The sequence below is a fragment of the Chionomys nivalis genome, chromosome 10 (genome assembly GCF_950005125.1).
Source record: "Chionomys nivalis chromosome 10, mChiNiv1.1, whole genome shotgun sequence".
In the NCBI taxonomy this organism is placed as follows: domain Eukaryota; kingdom Metazoa; phylum Chordata; class Mammalia; order Rodentia; family Cricetidae; genus Chionomys; species Chionomys nivalis.
Genome location: NC_080095.1, coordinates 22,516,574 through 22,537,809, shown reverse-complemented (window position 1 = coordinate 22,537,809; position 21,236 = coordinate 22,516,574). Strand labels below are relative to the sequence as shown.

Here is a 21,236-nt window from a genome sequence, read left to right as displayed (position 1 = left end):
GGGGGCCATTCTCATTTAGACCACATCGATCTTTTTAGATGTAACACACAACACAGAATTTTAAAAAGCAACGTATAGAGCGGCATGACTCTAGAAACCTAAAAATAAACAGCACAAAACCCCAGAATAAAATTAAAGACGACCTAAAACCCAGGGACATGCGAGTTAGTTCCGACATGGCGGACTTCTTAATTCTTTTCACATAGACCCAGAGATTCTGATTATGCAAATCAGAATCTCAACAGACTTTGGGGCTGCGGATAGGGTGGTTAACATGACAACTCTAACTTGGAAATGCAAGTCAAAGAGACCACCTCGATCAGTCAGCCTTCTCCAGAGTAGCAGAGCGGATGTGTCGTCTGGGACTGCAGATGGATTTGGGATAAGGAGTTGGCACACACGATGGTAGATCAAATCCAGACCTGCAGTGGGTGTTCCAGACTCAAGATGGCTGAAAGCGAGGGTCCACGGTGAAGGCTCTTTCAAGCCCTGGGAGTCCCCTCCTTTCCTTTGCATTGCTGTCACAAAAAGACCTACCAAAAGCCACTTGGGGGAAGGAAAGGGTCTATTGGCTTACAGGACACACTCCATCACTGAAGGAAGCCAGGGTGGAGATCTAGGCAGGAACCTGGAAGCAGGAACTGAAGCAGAGGACAAGGAGGAACACTGCTTCCTGGCTTGCTTCTCATGGCTTGCTCAGCCTGCTTTCTTATACCCAGGACCACTAGCCCAGGGGTGGCACCACCCACAGTGGGCTGGGCTTTGTCACATCCATCCTGGTGTGTGTGTGTATCATGGTGTACCTGTGGAGATCAGAGGACAACCTGTGGGAGCTGGTCTTCTCTTTCTATTATGTGGGGCCCAGGAATCTAACCTGAGTCTTCATGATGAGTGGCAAGCACCGTTCCTGGCTGAGTCATCTCCCCAGCCTGAGGACCACCTTTCTGTTCTGATCATATGAAGCCCACCCCCATTAAGGAAGCCAATCTGCTTTATTCAGAATTCACTGACTTAAATGTGAACTCTCTCTAAGTTGACAGGTAAATCTGGCCACGACAATAGGCGATCTAGAAGAACAGCAAACCTTGGGGAGGAGGGTAACGCTAAGTTGTTTAAGACCTGTTTTAAAGCTATAGTTGTTACAGACTGAAGTGTCAGCTCAAAAGTAGGCACAATGCTCGCCTGGAACAGAAACAAAGTAGAGGCAGATATGGGTGTGCACGCTTCCAGATTTACCATGGAAACGACAACACTGTACAGTGGCATAGTAACAGCACTAAGCTGCCTGGATATCCAGATGTATTAGTCATCTTTCTGTTGCTCTGATAAAACACCGTGACTAAGGCAAATAACAAAAGGAAGAGTTTGTTTGGGTTTATGGCTTCCGAGGGATGTGTCCATCACGATGGGGAAGTGTGGCTGCAAGATCAAGAGGCTGAGAACTCACCTCTTCAACAGCAAGCAAGAACTAAAGACAGAACCGGAAATGTGAGGTCTCCACTCTCAATTCCTGTCCCCAGTGACTGCGTCCACCCCCTATGCCTTCCCAAATAGTTCCACCTCCTTGGGACTGAGCGTGAAATATCTTAGCCTATGGGGCATATTCTCATTAAACCCAGCTAGAGACAATAAAATCCTGAAAACGAAGCCCCAGAAAAGGCAAAAAGTGCCCAAGTCCTCTTCTGGGTTTTGCAGACAGGCTGAGTTTTCTTCCATCTTCCTGCTCTCTTGGGCTAATTTCCTGAAATAAGTCCATGGATGGGAGGGTCTCATCTGTGGAGTGCTCCATGCTGTCTTCAGCTAGTCCTTTCCCCCTGGGCATCTAGTTAACTAGCCTAACTACCCTGGTCAGTGTGTCTGCTCCTGCAGCACAAGCTGACCTTGCCCCTCCTTCGGCTGGAATTAGCATTTCCTTACCCTGAGCACGAGCGCAACGCGTCTTAGCCTTTGCTACAGGCGCACTGCATCATTTCGTGGTCTCTAAACTCCGTGAGTTTCCTCTCTGCATCCTCATTTGCAGCTGCTTCCTCAGCCCCAAAGTCCAACCAGGCTTTGCTGCTTTAGGCTCTCTACCTCATGTCTGCCTTACGTTCTGGCGTTGTAAGCTGGAGTGGCTGAGCGAGGTGTGGGGGCAGCACAGCGTTTTCCCCCAGTCTCCCAAGGCCAACACAGCGCCCCCTGTCTGTGGTCTGGAATCACCCCACACCGACTGATACACCTGTACTCAGTACCTGGGTCTTGGGAAGGGCTCCCCCTGCTGGGAGAGGAGAGGAGAGCATTGCTGGGAAGAGCTCAACCCTGGGTTAAGAGAAGCAAGTACCACAGAGAGATTTACATCTCAAAATTTTCCCATGCCGGGTAGCAAGTTGGCCGGGATATATTGCCACCTGTCAGCTATGGTGTGGAAAGACTAGTTAGAGGACAAAAGACCCGATTTCTGTGCACACCCTTCCTCTCAGGCCCCCAGCAACTCTCGGGACTCAGTTAAGATTGGCAGCAAAGTGCCAGAGCCAAGCAGAGGTAAGTGACGGGTTCCCACTGCCCCGCACCTCAGTCATGCCACACCATTCATGCTTCGGTTTCTTCATCTGTGAAACGGGGTCTTCATCTCTCGTCTAAAGATGCAGTGCCAAGTGTGTTAGGGTTACTACTGCCATGATGAAACACCATGACCAAAAGCCAGTTGGAAGAGGGTTCATTTTGCTTACACTTCCACATCACTGTCCGTCACTGAAGAAAGACAGGACAGGAACTCAAACAGGGCCAGAACCTGGAGGCAAGAGCTGGTACGGAGGCCATGGAGGGGAACTGGTTCCACGTACAATAGGCTGAGTCCTCTCCATCAATCGCTAATTAAGAAAATGCCCGACAGCGCCATCTTAGTCTTTTTCTTAACGGAGGCTCCCTCCTTTCAGATGACTCTAGCTAGCCTGTATCGAATTGACATAAAACTAGCCAGGAAATGGCTGACGTGGGGCTAGGGGGAGATCAGTTGGCAGAACACTGGCCTAGAGCTGTAAGCTCTAGCCCCACATAGTACTGAGCATGCTGATGTCACCCAACATCAGAGAAGTTGAGGCAGGAGGATCAGGAACTCAGGGTCATCCTCAGCTACAAAGTGGGTTTGAGGAAAACTCGAGCTACATGAAACACTTCTGAGAGAAAGAGAAAGGACGGGAAGATGAGAGGGACAGGGGGAGGAGAGAGGGAAATGACTGATATGTCACAGGTGTTCTGCATGTTCCAGGGTGGGTGATGAAAAGAATCTGGCTTGTGGTCTTCAAAAAGCACAGGGTGCTGCCATCCTGAGACTGCTTTCACAGCCTGCTATGGCCTCAGAGAAGCTGAGGAGATGGACTAAGGAGATGGGCCATGGGTGAGGTGAGCCAGAAGCCCCTGCTTCCTAGCCAGACTTGGTTACTTTTTATATGATCTGGATCCCAAACATCTGAGGGGCGTGGGTTCGTTTTCTACAAGTTTAGCCCAGGTGTGTCTTACCCTGTTAACCCCTAGGATACCGGTTCCCAGCCTGTGTGTTGCGATCCTCTTGCAAACCTCTGTCTCCCAAAGTAGTTACAGTTCACAACGCTAGCAAAATTGCAGTTATGAATTAGCAACGAAAAGGATTTTATGGCTGGGGGGGGGATTTACCACAACACGAGGAACTATATCAAAGGGTCACAGCATTAGGAAGGTGGAGGAGAGCCACTGGTCTAGATCCAGGGGGCTCAGCTAGTTCCTGATGGAAACCTGCTGGGGAGATGGTGATCCGAATAATTCCTTGGAGTCTGGGCAGGGGACATGGAGAGAGTCCTGAAGAGGCCAAGCCTGAGGACACAGGGCACCTATTGAAGCCTGACAGTTGTTTCCAGAGAGTAGAGCTCCTGGCCCAGCTGCAGAAGAACTGCGTTTCTCATGCCTTACTCTTCCCACCCCAGCTGCAACCTGTGGTGACTTTTCCACCCTGCGCCTGCAGGACTGCATTTTAAGGAAGCAGTCAGCTTGCTGAGCTCCTCACAATGGCTGCTCCTCCTCTTGTATGTGGCCCGCCCCCACAGTTTCTGAACCGTGAAAGACCTGGTTTCTATGTGGATGAGAACCGGAGAGTCTGGATGGTCTCAAGCCTGTTCTTCACTCCTGGTCTGTTTCCATTACAACCAACTTTACTCAGGGTGAGTTTTGGGGCTCTGTACCCTGACCTTGTGGGTAGCTAGTGTTTGTGTTGGGGCGATGTTATTATCATCAGAAAAGAGCTGATACTAATCTCCGAACAGAACCAGGTCTTCACCAGTGCACCAGGCCCAGGAGCCCTTGCTTGGAGGCCTCACTGATGCAAGCTTATCCACAGATGAAGGGGGGGGGGCTTGTGCTGAGGCCTGACTTACCAGTAAAGGCCCTAGTTAGTGGGAGCATTTTGAGAAAGCTTACAGATAGGATAGTTAAGGCTGGGCTTTGTGGGATGAGTAGGAGTTCTCCAGGTCAGAAAAAGGGCAGGTCCAGTAGAAGTCCAACAACTCGGAAGGAGCAGATGTGAATGTAAGTCGCTGGTTTCTGATTGCTCTGCAAACGCCACACATCTGCTGCTGTGCTCTCAAGCTTGAATGCCCAGGGAAGCTGGCAACTCTGGTGCCTTTTGAGAATCACACTGAAGACTGAACCTGAGAGGCTAAAATACTCTGTGGTTCAGCAAAAGCATCTCTAGGTATCAACGCCGATCCCCAAAGACCAGGGATGTGGCTTGAGGGCAAAGCCCTTGTCTCAGTGTGGCAGAGACTATGGGCACTCTCCTGGGTACCGGGATAAGGGGTGTTATGTCTTACAGCTGGGACAAATGGCTGAGGTGCCCATTAACATGACAAAGTGGACGCTGGCCTCTAGGTTCTCCCAGCATCTCTCAGTCCCTGCTGTTGTGGGGTTTGGTCTATTTACCCTCCCCTCCACCTCAACACTGAACTCTTCAGCCCAGGACCTGCGCCTCCTCCTGCCCCTATATAACTCAGCCATTTTGGCTATGCCAGTCTCTTGGCCCAGGCCACCCAACTTGGTAGGCATCTCCTCTCTCCTGTCCCCTCCTCTCTGTCCTCTCCTCAAGTGGCCAGGCTCCCAGTCAAGTTCAGTCTGGACTCTCCCAGATGTCCCTGCCTCTGGCTTTGCTCTCCCTGTTTTCATACCTTTTTTTTTTTTTTTTTTTTTTTTTTTTTTGGTTTTTCGAGACAGGGTTTCTCTGTGGTTTTGGAGCCTGTCCTGGAACTAGCTCTTGTAGACGAGGCTGGTCTCGAACTCACAGAGATCCTCCTGCCTCTACCTCCCGAGTGCTGGGATTAAAGGCGTGCGCCGCCACCGCCCTCCCTGTTTTCAACAATAAACCACCTTCTCCACACCTAGGAGTAGTCAGCTGCCCTTCTTCATTCCCCTTTTTCCCTTCATCTGGTGCTGACTTTGATATGCTAATAGACCTCAGTTTGTCCCAGGTTTGAAACCTTCCAAAGGGGGAATTCACCTGTAGCACCATAAAAAAAAAAACTATAAGTAATAAATATTTTTCTTTAAACCTATACCAAGTAAAGTATGGTAACAGTTAGAAAAAAAAAAGACCCAGGAAAGAATTCTGTTACAATGTAGATGTAGTCAATTGAATCCAATGAACCCAGCGGATTTGGGTTACTGTAGCTATTGGTTCCAAGTGTGCCTAGATGGGCAGGTGCAGCAACCACAAGAGCTCCTTGAATAACTGAGTTTAAAAGGGAGGGGAATCTGAGGGCTGCAGTGAAAAAATGACGCTGAGGTCCCCAGGGAAAGCTGTTGCTAAGCAGCACATCCACAGGAAGGGTCCCCTAGAGTGGCGCTTGAATTCACTTTGTAGTTCAGGTGGGATGGGAACTCGTGAGCCTCCTGCCTCGGCTTCCTGAATGGTTTGGTTACAACACTAGGCCCAGCATTGTACTTCTCTGTCTCCTTCCTTTCTTTCTTTATTCCCTCCTAGTTCTTCCTCCCTCCCTCCTGCCCCCCCCCCCGTCTCTCTCTCTATTAGGGTATGAAGATATAGGTTGCATTGTTACATTACACACACACACACACAGTGCAGAAGCAGACACATTTCTAAGTTCAAGGCCAGATTGACCCAGGTAGCCAGTTCCAAACTATCTACACAGAGATCCTGTCTAAAATAAGTACACCAATAAATAAGCAAAGAAATAAATCTTAAAAAAACAAACAAACCCAAAACCTATGAGCCCGAGTTAGGATCCAAGCATCCACATAAAAAGCCACATGGGGCCTTGTTGGCTGCGGGGACGTGGTCAGAGACCCTCCTTCAGAGGCATAAGGGAGGGAGCAGACACCTGAGTCCTCCTTTAGCCTTTTCAGGCTGGCACATATACGCACCCCACACACACCACACACACACCTCATAGATATTCCACTCTCACGCGCTCTCACTCACTCTCATGTGAGTGTGTGAGTGAGAATGTGTGCACGTGAGTGTGCATGAGTGTGGGAGTGAGTGTGGGAGTGTGTATGCATGAGTGTGTATGTGAGTGTGTGTGAGTGTGTGTGAGTTCCCACATACAGTGGCAGGTTGGGACAGGACTTTCTCTCGTGATCTCAGCAAGGATCGGCAGATCCTTTCAGAGGCCTCAGAGGGAGGTGTTTCATTTTGCAGGCTCTGAGGACTTGGGAACACTCCCTGTGCCACCTTAGTGCAGAGCATCCAGAGACAATGGTAGTTTCAAATAAAACTTTATTTACTACAGAAGCAGGCAAGTCAGCATAGGCCCTTGGTTGCTAGCTCCCTTCCCTCTCACCCTAAAGTCAGAATACAGACAGAGGGTTTTGTAAGACTTTGTCAGGGTGACAAGGAAGGAAGTGATCTGCCACCCTATGACAAGTGAAAAAGAATGCAGGCATTTCTCAGGGAGACAGGAGGACACTGGGAGGGAATCTGGCAAGCTTTCTGCTCTGTGGTCATGTCTGCCATTTGGTTATGGTTTATAGCAACTTCTTTCTTTTTGTGTTTGTTTGTTTTTTCGAGACAGGGTTTCTCTGTGTGACAGTCTTGGCTGTCTTGGAACTCACTATGTGTTCCAGGCTGGCCTCCAACTCAGAGATCCGCTTGCCTCTCTCTCCTGAATGCTGGGATTAAAGGTGTGCACCACCATGTCTGGCTATAGTGTTTTTTTTTCACTTTGTAGCTTTCTGTGTTGACTCAGGTTTATGTTTTACATTAAAGGCACATGAAGTTCACCATCAAGATTACATTGCATTTCTTTTGGTAAAGTCATTGCCCCGGGCCCTGGGGAGAGAGAGAGAGAGAGAGAGAGAGAGAGAGAGAGAGAGAATTGAATGCCCAGATGAGCAACTCTACCAGGCTCCACCTTATTCCCCTGGGTCAGCATCTTTCACCAAATCTGGAGCTAGACGGGCAGCCAGGAAACCCCAGTGATCCCCCTGTCTCAGTTTTCCACAGCACTGGTGGCACATGTGTGACCATGGCTTTTAACATGGGTGTCGGTAATTCATACTTAACCTATGGAGTCAGCTCCCCAGTGTTGGGGCGAGGTGGTGGTGGTGGGGTGTCACGCAAAGATAGGGGGCAGACCACCAAAGTCTATTACACCAGAAACAAACTCTATTCCAGGAAAAAAAAATTAAAAAAATAAATCTCCATGGGGCACAGAAAGCTTATCAGCTAGCTGAGCCCACAGCCAGAGATGGACTTGTAAGGCTGTGTCCCTGGACTGCATTAGAATGCCCCTTTTAATGGCAAGAAGCAAGCATTGGGCATGAACAAAAGACTTTTTACAATCTCAAGGTAAAACTGTGATACAAATTGCCCTTTTGACAATTTCCATTAATAATTTTTTTTAAAAAACAGTGTTTGTATTTAGCCCATTGTCGTCTTTTGATACGTTCTGACGGTGTTTGCCAAAGCTCTCCACAACCCCTACTACTTCCAGTTTTGCGTAGCAGGGAAGGGTATGGGAAAATGCACAACCAACAAGACAGGTACATCTCATCACTTAGAAGTTAACTCGGCTCACATCAGTCATGAGGGGCCGGGGGTTATCTAAAAGCTGACTCTCAGTTTTCAGAGGTCACTTCAGTCTTACAGACAGAGCTATGGGTTGTAAAGCAAAGTAACCCACTGTTATTGTTAATCCTGAAGCTGCTGAGAAAGCTGCTGACGGTCTGTTCTCCTTCTCCTCGGCTTACAACTTTATATTTCTTTATTTCGACATTCTTATTTCTGGAATCTACATTTCTATATTCTTATTTTTGGACTCTTCTCCCAATATGTCTTATTTTTTTCAAAGGAGAATTTTTAAAACTCTGGAAATGGCTGAGCTGGAGCCCCAAATCCAGTACCAGTGAAAGGTGCTATGTGGCTGGAGACTGTGGCTACCGTGTTGGGGACACAGTTGGGATGAGTGGGGATGAGTGGAGGGAGAACTACTTCAGAGAGGGCAGAAGAGCACCAGACATCCCAGGTCCTGGGGAAGACCTGACTGTTGGAGTCTGCCGCGCCAGCGCGGGCTGGAACCAAGAGTCTCGGCGGAGGGTGTCCAGGTTGAATGAATACACAGAGCACGAGGTTGAGGTGGAACAGCTTCCTTTATTGTCCTGTTGGGGCTGGCTTTATACCATGGCACCAAATGAGGAGGGGGCTGCGAAGGGATTGTAACCTGACCCTGGCAGGGATCAAGGAACGGTCACCATGCACTCAAAATTCCTTCCTTCCTCGCTCCAGGAGCAGAGGGAATTTATTATGATTTCCTTGCAGATAAGCACCTCAAATGGGGGCAGGAATATCAACTCGGGGCTACAGTTCCCACAGGAGACAAGGCTGTGGTTAGGGTTGTTGGAACAATATACCTCTGATCTTGCCCTTTGCACACAAAACACTTGGCCAGAACCCAGCCATGGCTGACGGAATCTGCCCCTAATGTCCCTCTCCTCTCTATCCCTTCAGCTTGGCACCTCTACGATCATCGTCTTATGGCAGATAAACTCCATCATGGGTTTCCCCCCGATCCCCTTGAATTTGACCGGTCTTCCTATGATGTGGCGGAAAGAATCTTTGATGTTTTACCGGGGGTCAGATAACAATGTCTGGAAATTAGAGCAGCACTTCCAGGTAAGTGCTTTATACCTCATGGTGAAAGCTGTGGTAGGTGCGTGTGTGGGGGTCATCCTGTCTCACCCCCAGGGAGGTTTCTTTATTTTTCTCTCCTTCATTTATTCTTTGTCTTTTACGTCATGAATCTCCATCCCATTCATTCCCCATTCCTTTGTATCCATCCTCAGCCCTTGCAACCTTCCCCTCAAAATAAAATTTAAGAGAAAAAAGAGAAAGGGGGAGGAAAAATCAATCTCCTCCTGGAAGCTGCAGTGTGACACACATATCTTTCGTCCACATATCTTTCCTTGTGAGTGTTCACTGCAGAGTCATTGGTCTGCTTTCTGCTACACCATCCATGTTGAGCCCTCACTGAGTTACCCTGCTATTAAACCATATGTTGTGGAAATCCTGCAGCTTTGGGTCTGCAGGACCCTTTATGTGCTCCAGCAGATCACAGATGGGGTGGATGTTGGGGTGAGCCAACACAGACCCCTTGTTCCGAGCCTGGGTAGTTGCAGGCTTCATCAGCTTGCCAGTTTCCTTTGTCCTCACCACTAGGGGGAGCGCTCCTGCATTGTCCTGGTGAGTTCACCCCCTTGCAGGGATGAGCAAAGGGCAGGCCAGCTCTCCTGCTTTTGGGTCCTCAGGGTCAGCTCTCTCACACCTACACCTTCACAGCCAGCTCTGCTCTGTTGCCCAGGTGTGGTATAGGGGCCACTCTCCTGAGTGCTGCAGCTGATGGGGGGGGGGGCAGGGACAGCTCTCCCCAGGGAGATTCTAACCTCTCATTCAAATCTTCCTTCAAGGGCTCTAACAGGGTTCATTTTTAGTGGAGGATTTGGGGGGGGGGTTGTTGTGTGACAAACCTTTTCCTGGGACTAGTCTATTAACCCTAGATAGGGAACCCTCAATGGACCAAAAAGTTCATCTTGGTGAATCAATGAGTCTTACTGGGGTTCCTTACAGGAATATAGGTGAGGGAACACTGGGGCAGAAATGACTCAAAGACAGCTGCATCACCAAGGTCCACTCCAGCATGGGTGACAGACCGGTCGCTCACAAAAGTTGGGACCCCCAGCCGGGCGATGGTGGCGCACGCCTTTAATCCCAGCACTCGGGAGGCAGAGGCAGGCGGATCTCTGTGAGTTCGAGACCAGCCTGGTCTAAGGAGCTAGTTCCAGGACAGGCTCCAAAGCCACAGAGAAACCCTGTCTCAAAAAAACAAAACAAAACAAAAAAAAAAAAGTTGGGACCCCGGAGTACACACTGCACAGCCTGCAGGCAGCTCAACAGGTTGGAGAGCATCCATTCCAGGTGCCTTAGGCGGTTTAAATCTTCCTGACAGCTTGGCTGGTTTCTACTTTCCTGAGTGGCTTCTCTTGTTTGAGTGTCTTTGCTGCTTGGCTCCACTTCCCCTGGTCAGTTTCAGGGAGTTCTTGAAGATGTTTTTGTTATTTACCTCCCTACGCAGGAGGAAGTTATTAATCCTATGGAGGATAGGACAGAGGGAGGGAGAGAATGCTTCCAAGCACACATTGGGTTCTCTGCCCAGTGGGGCATGTATGGAAGTAATACTTCCCTCTGGCTACAGAATTCACAGACCAGATCCCTTTGCCCCTTTCTGCTACCTCAAGTCTGAATAGGTGTCTTAGAGCTGGCTAGATGTGTGTCACCTAGGATTGATCCTGACGGCAGTTCCCTCTCTTGCAGATTGACTCCCTAGAGCAACTGGTCCTAAAGCTGGACGGCTATGTCGGTAAGACTGGCACCAGCAGGCTTTCCCTCTATATAGGAAGATAGTGCTGCTCACTCTTCCTGAGTGTTCCTTGTATGGCTACCTGTCACCCTTCTCCTTTGGACATAAGCACTGTGAGCTGACAGTAAGCACAGGACCTCACTGAATTGGAGTCACCTCCCAGCCTGGAAACAATGCCGCGTGACCGGGGTTCCACTTCACAGCTAAGCACACAGGCTCGGGGTGTGGGAATGCGGGTTCTCAGACCACAGAGCGCCGGGATAGCAGTGATCAGACTAGAACCTCTCGAGTTGATTCACACCAGAGTGCTCTGTGGTGTAGGGCCAAGAAGACCCACAGTGGGCATCTCCTCCAGCTTGGTAGCAGCTCTACCTAGCTGAGTAGAGAGAGCTCAGCTCATGGGCAGGGCTGGAGCTGGACTGGCTGGGGCACAGTCTTTGGGTACAGCATTCAGTTCTGCAGGGATTCACTAGACCTCCTGGGTCTTCTCTAGGTCTTGGTAGCCCTCCGGACTCCTGTCCCTTGTACTCTCTGTGAAGGTTTTATGCACCTACTCCTCTGCTTTGTTCCCTAGGTGCCGGGTCTGAGGCTCCCCAGCTGACCTATCCCTCCAGCCCTGATGAGAGCTGAACTTCAGAGGAACTGCTTCTGCAAGCCCGGCCTGCCTGTGTCCTGAGCCTTCGTACAGATGCGGCTTTCTTGCTCCCTTTGTGCCTCTGATGCTGACTTCACGGATGGCCCTTCTAAAGACCCCTCCTCCTCTGAACCCCTTTCCTGGGCTCCCAGGACAGCATGCCCTCAGGTGGCTCTGATCTGGAGATGCCTCTAGAGCAGGTACAGATGGAGAATCCATGCCCTACAGATCTCTGAGCTGCCAACACTGGCTAGAAGTTGTCCTGGTGCTAGGCAGAGGACTCTGGGCTCAACAGTTTGAAAGCACGGTGGACTATGTACAGGGGGCATCTGGGGTACCTCTCCCACAGGTTCAGTTCTTGGCTCCTAGATGCGATGCTGACCCTAACCACACCCCACCCCCACCCCACACTTGTTTTTAACTAATTAAATTTTTACCACTTTTACTTAGATTCCGTGCTGGGCTTGTCTGCCCTTATCCAGGTTCTTGTGCAGAAAGTGGAAGCTGGCCCCCAAACATTACAGGAACATTTTGTGATCTCTTCTAGACATTTCCACACTAGGAGGAGTGATCACTGGTCCAGTCCAGCAGCAAGGGTACCTGGGGGAAGGTTTGAAAGGGATCCTCTGTGGAAGCTGGGTGACGCTGCGCTGAGAATAAGCTAAGAAGGTGTGGTGTAACAGGGAAGGGAGTGGACAGCGTCTATGCAGGAGGCACACTGATGCACTATAGGGCAGAGGGAGAAAATGCACACGAAGGCACCAGATGGTCAAGGGAGAGACAGGGAGGGGACAAAGGCCAGGTACTGTGAACATGTCCTTCAGCGGATCTATAAGAAAGAAGGGCCCTCCCTCCGACACACTTCACGAGAAGAAACTGTCAGCAGATGGACACTCTAACTTTACAGTGTGAATCTATAAAGGCCCTTATAGGGCTGGGGCTGTAGCTCAGTTGGCAACATGCTTACTTCACATACACGATGCTCTAAGTTGATCCCTCAGTATTGCCTAATCAGGGTGACAAACCAGGTATGTGGGCACATGCTGGAATCTTAGCACTCAAGATGTGGAGGCCGGAGAATCAGAAATCTAAGGTGAAATATTTGGGAGGAGGGGGAGGGAAATGGGAAACGGGGAGCAGGTGGAAATTTTAATTAAAAAAGAATAATAAAAAAAAAGAAATCTAAGGTGATCCTTGGCTATGTAGTGAGTTCAAAGCCAGCCTGGGCTACATAAGACCTTATCTTTGTGTGTGTGTATGTGTGTGTGTGTATGTGTTTCGAGACAGGGTTTCTCTGTGTATCCCTAGCTGTTCAAAGCCAGCCTGGGGCCGGGCGATGGTGGCACACGCCTTTAATCCCAGCACTCGGGAGGCAGAGGCAGGTGGATCTCTGTGAGTTCAAGACCAGCCTGGTCTACAGAGCTAGTTCCAGGACAGGCTCCAAAGCCACAGAGAAACCCTGTCTCGAAAAACCAAAAAAAAAAAAAAAAAAAAAAAAGCCAGCCTGGGCTACGTAAGACCTTATCTTTGTGTGTGTGTGTGTGTGTGTGTGTGTGTGTGTGTGTGTGTGTGTTTCAAGACAGGGTTTCTCTGTGTATCCCTAGCTGTTCTAGAGCTTGATCTGTAGACAAGGCTGACCTCAGATTTCTTTTCTGAGTCTTGTAAACAAGGGAGACTATATCTAGCCTTCAACTACCTCAAGGACCCAAGAAGGAAATATTACCTGAGTAATCAGGAAGTACATGCAAGTAACTTCCAAAAATGTGAGAAATGACAGAAACAGCTGGTTGCCTCGACAGTCACCCAAAGTTCCTCTGCATCATTGGGGCATCTATCTTTGTCCTAAAGACCTAGCATATTCGACAGACTTTTCTGTGAAGCAGGATATTCTGAATGGCTGTCTCTCCTTGTCTTGACAATGTTTGGCAGTCACTTTCTTTTGTGTCCTGCTTGTCCAAGTAGGACAGCACACTGTCAGCAGTCAAGATAAGGGCATTTTCTTGCCCAGTGTCTTACTTTTGCCACAAAGAAATTTCTTCAGTGCCCATTATCTTCTCTGAAGTAGATTGGTGCTGCCAGAAGCAGACATCTCATTGTTATAAAAAGAAGTCTATGTTATTAAAACATCTTAAATATCATATTCTGTAGACCTCTTAAATGTTTAGATGACCTATCTAAAATATATCTTTGCTTGACAGAGACATCTGACTGCCTGGACAATCACCCAGAGTTCCTTTGTAATGTGGGAGCATCCATCTTTAGCCAACAGGCACATAGTATCTGGTAGACTTTTCAATGAAGCAGAAAATTTGAAAGGTTGTTCCACCTATATTGGCAGCTTATCAGTCACTTTCTTCTGTGTCCTGCAGAATGTCTGGCAGTTTCTCCTGTGAAGTAGGAACCCTGAATGACCATCCCACCTTGTTTTGTCAATGTTTGCAAAAGTAACTTTCCTGTGGGTCCTGCATGTCCAGTCTACACAGCACATAGTCAGCAGTCAAAGGCAAGAGCAGTTTCTTTGCCCAGTGGCTAACCTTGCCACAAGGAAAGCAAACTCCACAAAGAGTTTCTTCAGTACCCACATCTTCTCTGAAGTAAATTGGTGTTGCCAGGAGCAGAAGTGTTTCATTGTCATGAAAACCTTTAAGTTAATAAACATTTTAAATGCCATATTTTGTAGATCTTTGAAAAGTTTGAAGACAATATATCTAAAATTTATTTCTATATGATCTAGAAAACATGTCTAATATATCTACAAATTTTTTATTTTTGACTACTGGCCTGTGTTTCTTGATTATTCTAAATAGCTCATAATAGTTTTAAAAAACTAGAATTTTACCATGTATTTTTATTTTTTTTTTTATTTTTTTTTTTTTTGGTTTTTCGAGACAGGGTTTCTCTGTGGTTTTGGAGCCTGTCCTGGAACTAGCTCTTGTAGACCAGGCTGGTCTCGAACTCACAGAGATCCGCCTGCCTCTGCCTCCCAAGTGCTGGGATTAAAGGCGTGCGCCACCACCGCCCGGCTTAACATTTTAAATGCCATATTTTGTAGATCTTTGAAAAGTTTGAAGACAATATATCTAAAATTTATTTCTATATGATCTAGAAAACATGTCTAATATATCTACAAATTTTTTATTTTTGACTACTGGCCTGTGTTTCTTGATTATTCTAAATAGCTCATAATAGTTTTAAAAAACTAGAATTTTACCATGTATTTTTAAATGAACTGCATAGGTACAATACCTTAAAAAAGTAGAAACATATATACAATATGTTGTAACAAAAATTACCTTAAATTTGTATCAATATACAAAAGTCCTTTAAACAAGAGTAAAAACACATACAGTGTAACAAAATTGACTTTGAATTTATAGCCATATATCCAAATCCATGACAATGCAAAATATCTGAGATTAATAGTTGTCTTTTTAGCCTATATTCTTATATTCCCCTAAATATAACCAACATCCATGACCCACAAAATAACCAAAGACCACCCACACACCCCTTTTCTTGGGAATGTGGACATTATGTTCTCTAGACTACTTCCTACTGAATATGGGTGAAGTATTTTTAGGGTCCCAGAGAGAAAATTGAGATAATGGCCAAGTCCTGGAAAGACCAGCATTGACCTTTGCTGATATCGCCTGTCAAGATTCAGGAGGTCTCCCCTGATCAAACCATATTTAAATCAACCTGGAATGAATCCCCAGGCTCTTGCTTCCTGTGGAAACAAAAGCAAAATTTCTTCTCCAAAGCATTTGTGATTTCCATTTGACAAATACATTTTTTGTTTTTTGTTTTTTTTAAGTTAAGGCATTAAAGTATCTAGGCTAGTTAATTTCCACAGTCCCTCTTTCAATTCCAGGTCTCTTAGCAGATGTCCTTTGATTTTTGAACAATAAAAAAAACTCAAAATCAACATAACACTATACAGGATCCAGACTCCCTGTGTGTTTCCCTTCTTCATATGGCTTTTTTCTTATACATTACTTTTACTATCTCTTTAAAGACTTTATTATTTTTAATCTACTTATTTCTTTCTTTTTTTTTTTTTTTTGGTTTTTCGAGACAGGGTTTCTCTGTAGCTACGGAGCCTGTCCTGGAACTAGCTCTTGTAGACCAGGCTGGCCTCGAACTCATAAAGATCCGCCTGTCTCTGCCTCCCGAGTGCTGGGATTAAAGGCATGCGCCACCACCGCCCGGCTACTTATTTCTTTTTTATGACTGACTAAACCCATTTTCTTTCTTTCTGAAACCTACAGACATTATAAAACACACTGGATCCTGATTAGAGGTTTCTTTCATCTGTACCTCTTTTACTGCATGTCTTTTTTTTTTTTTTTGAGACAGGGTTTCTCTGTGGTTTTGGAGCCTGTCCTGGAACTAGCTCTTGTAGACCAGGCTGGTCTCGAACTCACTGTGCCTTCCAAGTGCTGGGATTAAAGGCGTGCACCACCACCGCCCGGCTTACTGCACGTTTTTTAGCCTTTTTTTGACCACGAACTTTAGTCTATTAAGTTCCACCTGGATCCTTCACTTACTCTAGCAGCTGGCTCTGCCCACTCTTGGGTAGGGTTATGAAAGCCAAGCTGAAAACTTGTGCCCTGGTCAGAGGTTCCTGACCGAAAACTGCATTAAACCTTTCTAGCTGTGGAAGCCTGTACCTGCATTGTCACAAGTGGTTTTTATTTAGCTTGCCATTTCTAGTTTCTACTTAGCACTGCCTGCTGAACATCAGCACCTCTTAAATGAGCTGTGTCCTTTATTTTCCTCCAGCTTTCTTAGGCTCTGGATGGATATTTGAGCCCCATATTGGGTACCAAAATATTTAATAATGATTTATTTTTTTCTTTTTTGAGGGGCCCACCATCCAGCTCCCAAACAAATCACACAGAGACTTATTTTTAGTGATGAATGCCCAGCTGTAGCTGGACTTGTTTCTTGCCAGCTTTTCATAACTCAAATTATCCAGACTACCTCTTGCCCCTGGGCTTTTATCTTTCTTAATTCTGCATATCTTACTTTATTTCTTTCTCCATGGCTTGCTGTGTAGCTGGATGGCTGGCCCCTGATGGCCTCCTCTTGTTCTTCTTTTATTATCTTTCTGTTTATATTCTCTGCCTGCTAGCCCTGCCTCTCCTTGCTCCTGCCTTGCTATTGGCCATTCATCTCTTTATTAGGACCAGCAGGTGTTTTGGAAGGTGCAGTAACACAGCTTTACAGGGTTAAACAAATACAGTGTAAACAAAAGTCACACACCTGGAAATAATATTCCCCGACAGAGGCATGTCAACGTGTGTCTTGAGTGCAATTCCAAAGAGAACTGAAGGACAAGACCCACACTGACTGTAGGTGGCATCCTCTCCATGGGCTGTGAGTCTGGATAGAATAAAAAATAGGTGGAGGATAAAGCCAGCTGAGATTGAGCATCCCCCATTTTGCTTTCTGGTCATCCATGAAGTGAATAGCTTTCCCTCACAGCAGGCTCCCACTGCCTGGATGTCCTGCCCAAGTGACGGTGTTACCCAGCTTTGGGGAGGGGGTGTTGTACTACTAAATACCTCTTCAGAAACAAACTGGAACACAGAGACGGGTTGGTGGAGAAGTAGTCAATTCAAGCCTGGACTTGGAGAAGATAGGGCTGACACTGTCCATCTTAAAGGGACAAATCTAAGAATGTATTACAGAAGAAAGGCATCTGCTAGAGTAAATAAGACACAGAAAAGCCAGTGGTGGGAGAGAAGAAAGAAGAATTTGGAGGTCTGTGTTAGTGTGTTAGTTCACTGCTGTGGCCAAAATCCCTGGTAGAAATAACTTCTTACAGGAGAGAGAGAGAGAGAGAGAGAGAGAGAGAGAGAGAGAGAGAGAGAGAGAGAGAGAGAGAGAGAGAGAGAGAGAGGAGATCAGAGAGAGCCAAAGGCATTCCCCCTTCTAGCAAACCCTTTGTGTACTAGGCTTTACCCACTAACAGTTGCACGACTACACTGCTGGCTGAGTGTGCACAAATGTTGCACACTTACACTACTGGCTGAGTGTGTGCAAACACATGAGCCTGTGAAGGACCTTTTACCCTCAAGGCAGACCACAGGCTGAGAGAAATCTATCCACGTCTCCATCTTCTGAGTCTTCTACCATCGACTATCCCTGTTCAGGCACCTGGCTCATCACATTTCTGAGTCTCAGTCTAACTATTCACTTCTGTTTATTTGACTCTCCATTTCCTTGTGATGGCTCCTGCCTCACTGGTGACGGATATTAAATGCGGGTGTGTGTGCTTCTATCTTAATGTATTTTGTGTCAACTGAATTCTCCTGGAGGGCCCAAAGCCTTAAAAGGGTAGAGGTGATATTTTGTTTCCCTCATACAATTGAGGTGGAATTTCATGGTGTTGGTAAAGGCTACATTAAACAATATACAATTTGTAACAACTGGCTAGATTTTAATCCCAGCAGTCCAGAGACCAAAAGAGGCAGTTCCCTCTAAAGTTTCAGGTCCAGCGCCTTTTCTACATAATGACTTCCAGGTCAGCCAGGGCTACTCTATATTGAGATCCTGCTTTAAGAAAAAAAAAAAAAAAAAAAAAAGGAAAAAAAGGTTAACAATTGGCTAGCCAGAAATTTACAAAAACTTGGCTATATGGATATAATACTACATTTTTTCATATGAAAATCAATCACAGATGGACTAATGATTTAAACAAAGGAAAACCTTAATTTAAATTGTAATGATTTATTACAAAGCACTTGCGAAAACATGAACCCAAATTACAGAGAAATCCTTTCCAAGATCATTAAACATGGACCACACAAAGCAAGCATTTGGAACTTGTGATTGAGTATATTAAAAAATAAAAATTTTCTGCATAGCAGGAAATAAAAAAAACAACAAAAATTAAAAAAATTTAAAAGCACTGGAAACAAGTTAACCACAAGCAAGAGGACAAATACAAAATGTGGATGGACCTTCCACGGATAGCTCCCCTAATCCAGTGTGCAGACCCCTCGCCAGGTTCTAAACTCACTATCCCTTCCAGCACCGAGCCCCAAACACCCCTCTGCAGACACAGACTTCTGAATTACTTACCAGGTAACGTGCCAAATTTGGCAGAACTCAATTTGCCTTATTTTCTAACCTATAATAAGATAATAAGCAGGCAAAATGACAACCACGTTTCCATTTTGAGTTTTTGACTATAAGCCCCAGAAGGCCAGAGTCCCTGCAGTTCTGTGTGGTTTTGCAAGCATGCTTAACTTTGATGAGGTCTCAGATGGCCCCTTCGGTTCCTCTCTCTGATGCCTCATTCCTACTCCTCAAATCCTTTGTTAAAACCCAACAGACTCTATTGGGAGTCTCACATTCCCACCACTGGAGGCCTGAGCTTGCTCGGATGTATTCATCTCCTTCCTCCCGTGATGTCTGAGAAGCACCCACCTCAGTAACACATAGCAATAAGAGATGCAGCATCCATAGGTACAGCCCCGACCGCTCCGGTTACCCACCTCAGTAACACAGAGCAACAAGAGATGCGGCATCCATGTGTACAGCTCCCAACGCTCCGGGCATGGCATCCGTCCATGCCTCAGCATGCTGGCTCTCCGAAAGTCGTGACTTTCAAACTGAATTGGTTTCCTAGGACTGTCCTACCACAGATTTGTGACAGCAGAGTAGGGACTGGAGATGGAAGCATCAAAGCCAACAGAAAAGCAGCCCTTTGGCAGAGGAAGTAGGGAAGCCCCTCCCCGATGGAACTAAGGTACCCGAGAACCGCCTGTGATACAAACCTGGGAGAATCGGGTGCTATGGAAATGGCCTATACATTTATACCATGTCTCCGGACGCCCAGGGCCCACTTCCACCCCCAGGAATGTTTCCCCTTTCTTAATGAGCTGTTTTTATTTCTAGTCATGTGGCTCTAGTCCAATTCTTTTCCCTGAAACAGGAACCTGGGTCCTCTGGCAGGTGCCCCAGAGACTCAAGCCCACAACAGACTGAGCGACAAAAATGACTGGATTATTTTTTATCTTCTTGGTTTTACAGCAGCCAAAAAGTTGACAGCAAGGTGTGGGCAGGGCTGGTATCCTGAGGACTCTCTCCTTAGTGACAGATGCTGTTTTCTTTGTGTATCCCACATGCCCTTCCCTCTGAGTCTTCGTCCCAGTCCGTCCCAGTTCCTCTTCTCACGAGAACACCAACCCTAGCACCCAGTTAGACAACCTCATTTTGTCCTAATCACTTCTTCAAAGCTCCTCTGTCCAAACGCATTTGCATCCTAAGGGGCTTAGAGTCAGCTCGATGTATGGATGAGGACACATAATTCGGGCCTACTCCTCTCCCTGGGACCACTTTACTCTCATGGCTCTGCTTCCTCCTCCAATCGCTGAAAATCTTACCCTATGAGCAGCAGGCATATTGGCTTACAGGAAGCGTCTCTTCTGCGATCTCTCAGTTGCCAACTTGATTAGATCTGTAATCAACCAAGAGACACATCTCTGGGAGGGTTGGACTGTGGGGGTATTTCCCAGAAGGATTAGCTAACTGGGAAAGCCTGACCCCCAGAATGATGGGCAGTTTCTGGTAGTGGCTCAGATCTAAGGAAGTCTGGGGGGAAGGGCAGGCATGGTGGAATATCAGGAGGCAGAGGCACGTCCATCTCTGTGAGTTTGTAGTCCAGCCTTGTCTACATAGCAAGGCCCAAGATGGTCAGGACTATATAGATGCCTGTCTCAAAAAGCCAAACCAAACCAAACCAAACCAAACCAAACCAAACCAAACCAAACCAAACCAAAAAGAAGTCTGATGGGAAGCAATGCCGGTTTTCCCTGCTCATCTTCGTTCCCTGCAGGTGAGGACATCTACCTTGTGGCTGTCCTGCTGCTATCGTCCGCTGTTATCCGAACCTCTGGGCCTCAACCTTTCAATGCAGAAATGAAGGCCAGTGGCTCTCCAGGGATTCTGCAGGCCTCTAGCGCCATCAGACTGGGACTGTTGAGACATCCAGCCTCATAGACTGCATGCCTGGGTTCTCCATCTCTCCAGAGTGCAGCCAGCCATTGTTTGATCACCCATATTGTATAAGCCAGTCCAACAAATCCCTTTTTGAGAACCCGCAACTATCTTCATCAAATACTGTGTGTCCTATCTGCATGCCTCTCGTCCCCTGTTACGATGGATGGCAGGAGGCTCTTCTCATCCATCGCTCTCATACGAGGGGACCTCATTTGTAGTTTGCTTGATTTTTTTTTTTTTTGTGAAGGAATATACTCATGTGTTTCTGTGGTTTAAGCAGATAGCAAAGGATTAGAAAATAAACACCCCTTACACCCAAATAAATAATAGCAGGTGGCTCTCCATCCATTTGCAACTGTGTTAGCAGGAATAAAAGGTGTTCTAGGATAGCATGTCCCCCCTTTGGGTATCAAAGTATTAAAACAAAATGAGCCCCAAGGAATTGGCATTTCCCAGCAATCTCTTGCTGGCAGAAGGCCGTGAGCCTGGTACCAACTAGAAGGGTAGCTAGTCCCCAGGAAGATTTCACATATTTCCAACAACTTCAGAGCACCATACCCCACTGGAGACTGCTAGGTATGCACACCTCCGGTCCTCTGTTAGGGCCTCCAGGTCTCGCAGAAGCTCTTTGTTCCTCTTCTCAATTGTGGGGATGTTAGATTTCCTTTTTGGCTTTTCACTACTCAGTATTAATTGATCTGTTGAGACAGGTGGTG

At 46.9% G+C, this 21,236-nt stretch overlaps 1 protein-coding gene across 1 annotated transcript; it reads left to right on the top strand.

Moving 5' to 3' along the window:
- Positions 1-1,405: 1,405 nt before the first annotated feature.
- On the top strand, positions 1,406-11,504 carry LOC130882242 (protein TCL1B2-like). Its single transcript, XM_057782157.1, has 6 exons — positions 1,406-1,488; positions 2,021-2,123; positions 4,059-4,172; positions 8,969-9,133; positions 10,829-10,874; positions 11,449-11,504. Exons 1-6 carry the CDS (start codon positions 1,406-1,408, stop codon positions 11,502-11,504), a joined length of 567 nt encoding a protein of 188 aa, XP_057638140.1.
- The last annotated feature ends 9,732 nt before the right edge of the window (positions 11,505-21,236 follow it).

Coding starts and splice junctions, on each gene's coding strand:
- LOC130882242 (XM_057782157.1), top strand. CDS start 1,406: ATGGGGAAGTGTGGCTGCAAGATCAAGAGGCTGAGAACTCACCTCTTC. Junction 9,134..10,828: donor AATTAGAGCAGCACTTCCAG/GTAAGTGCTTTA, acceptor CCTCTCTTGCAG/ATTGACTCCCTAGAGCAACT. Junction 10,875..11,448: donor AAAGCTGGACGGCTATGTCG/GTAAGACTGGCA, acceptor TTTGTTCCCTAG/GTGCCGGGTCTGAGGCTCCC.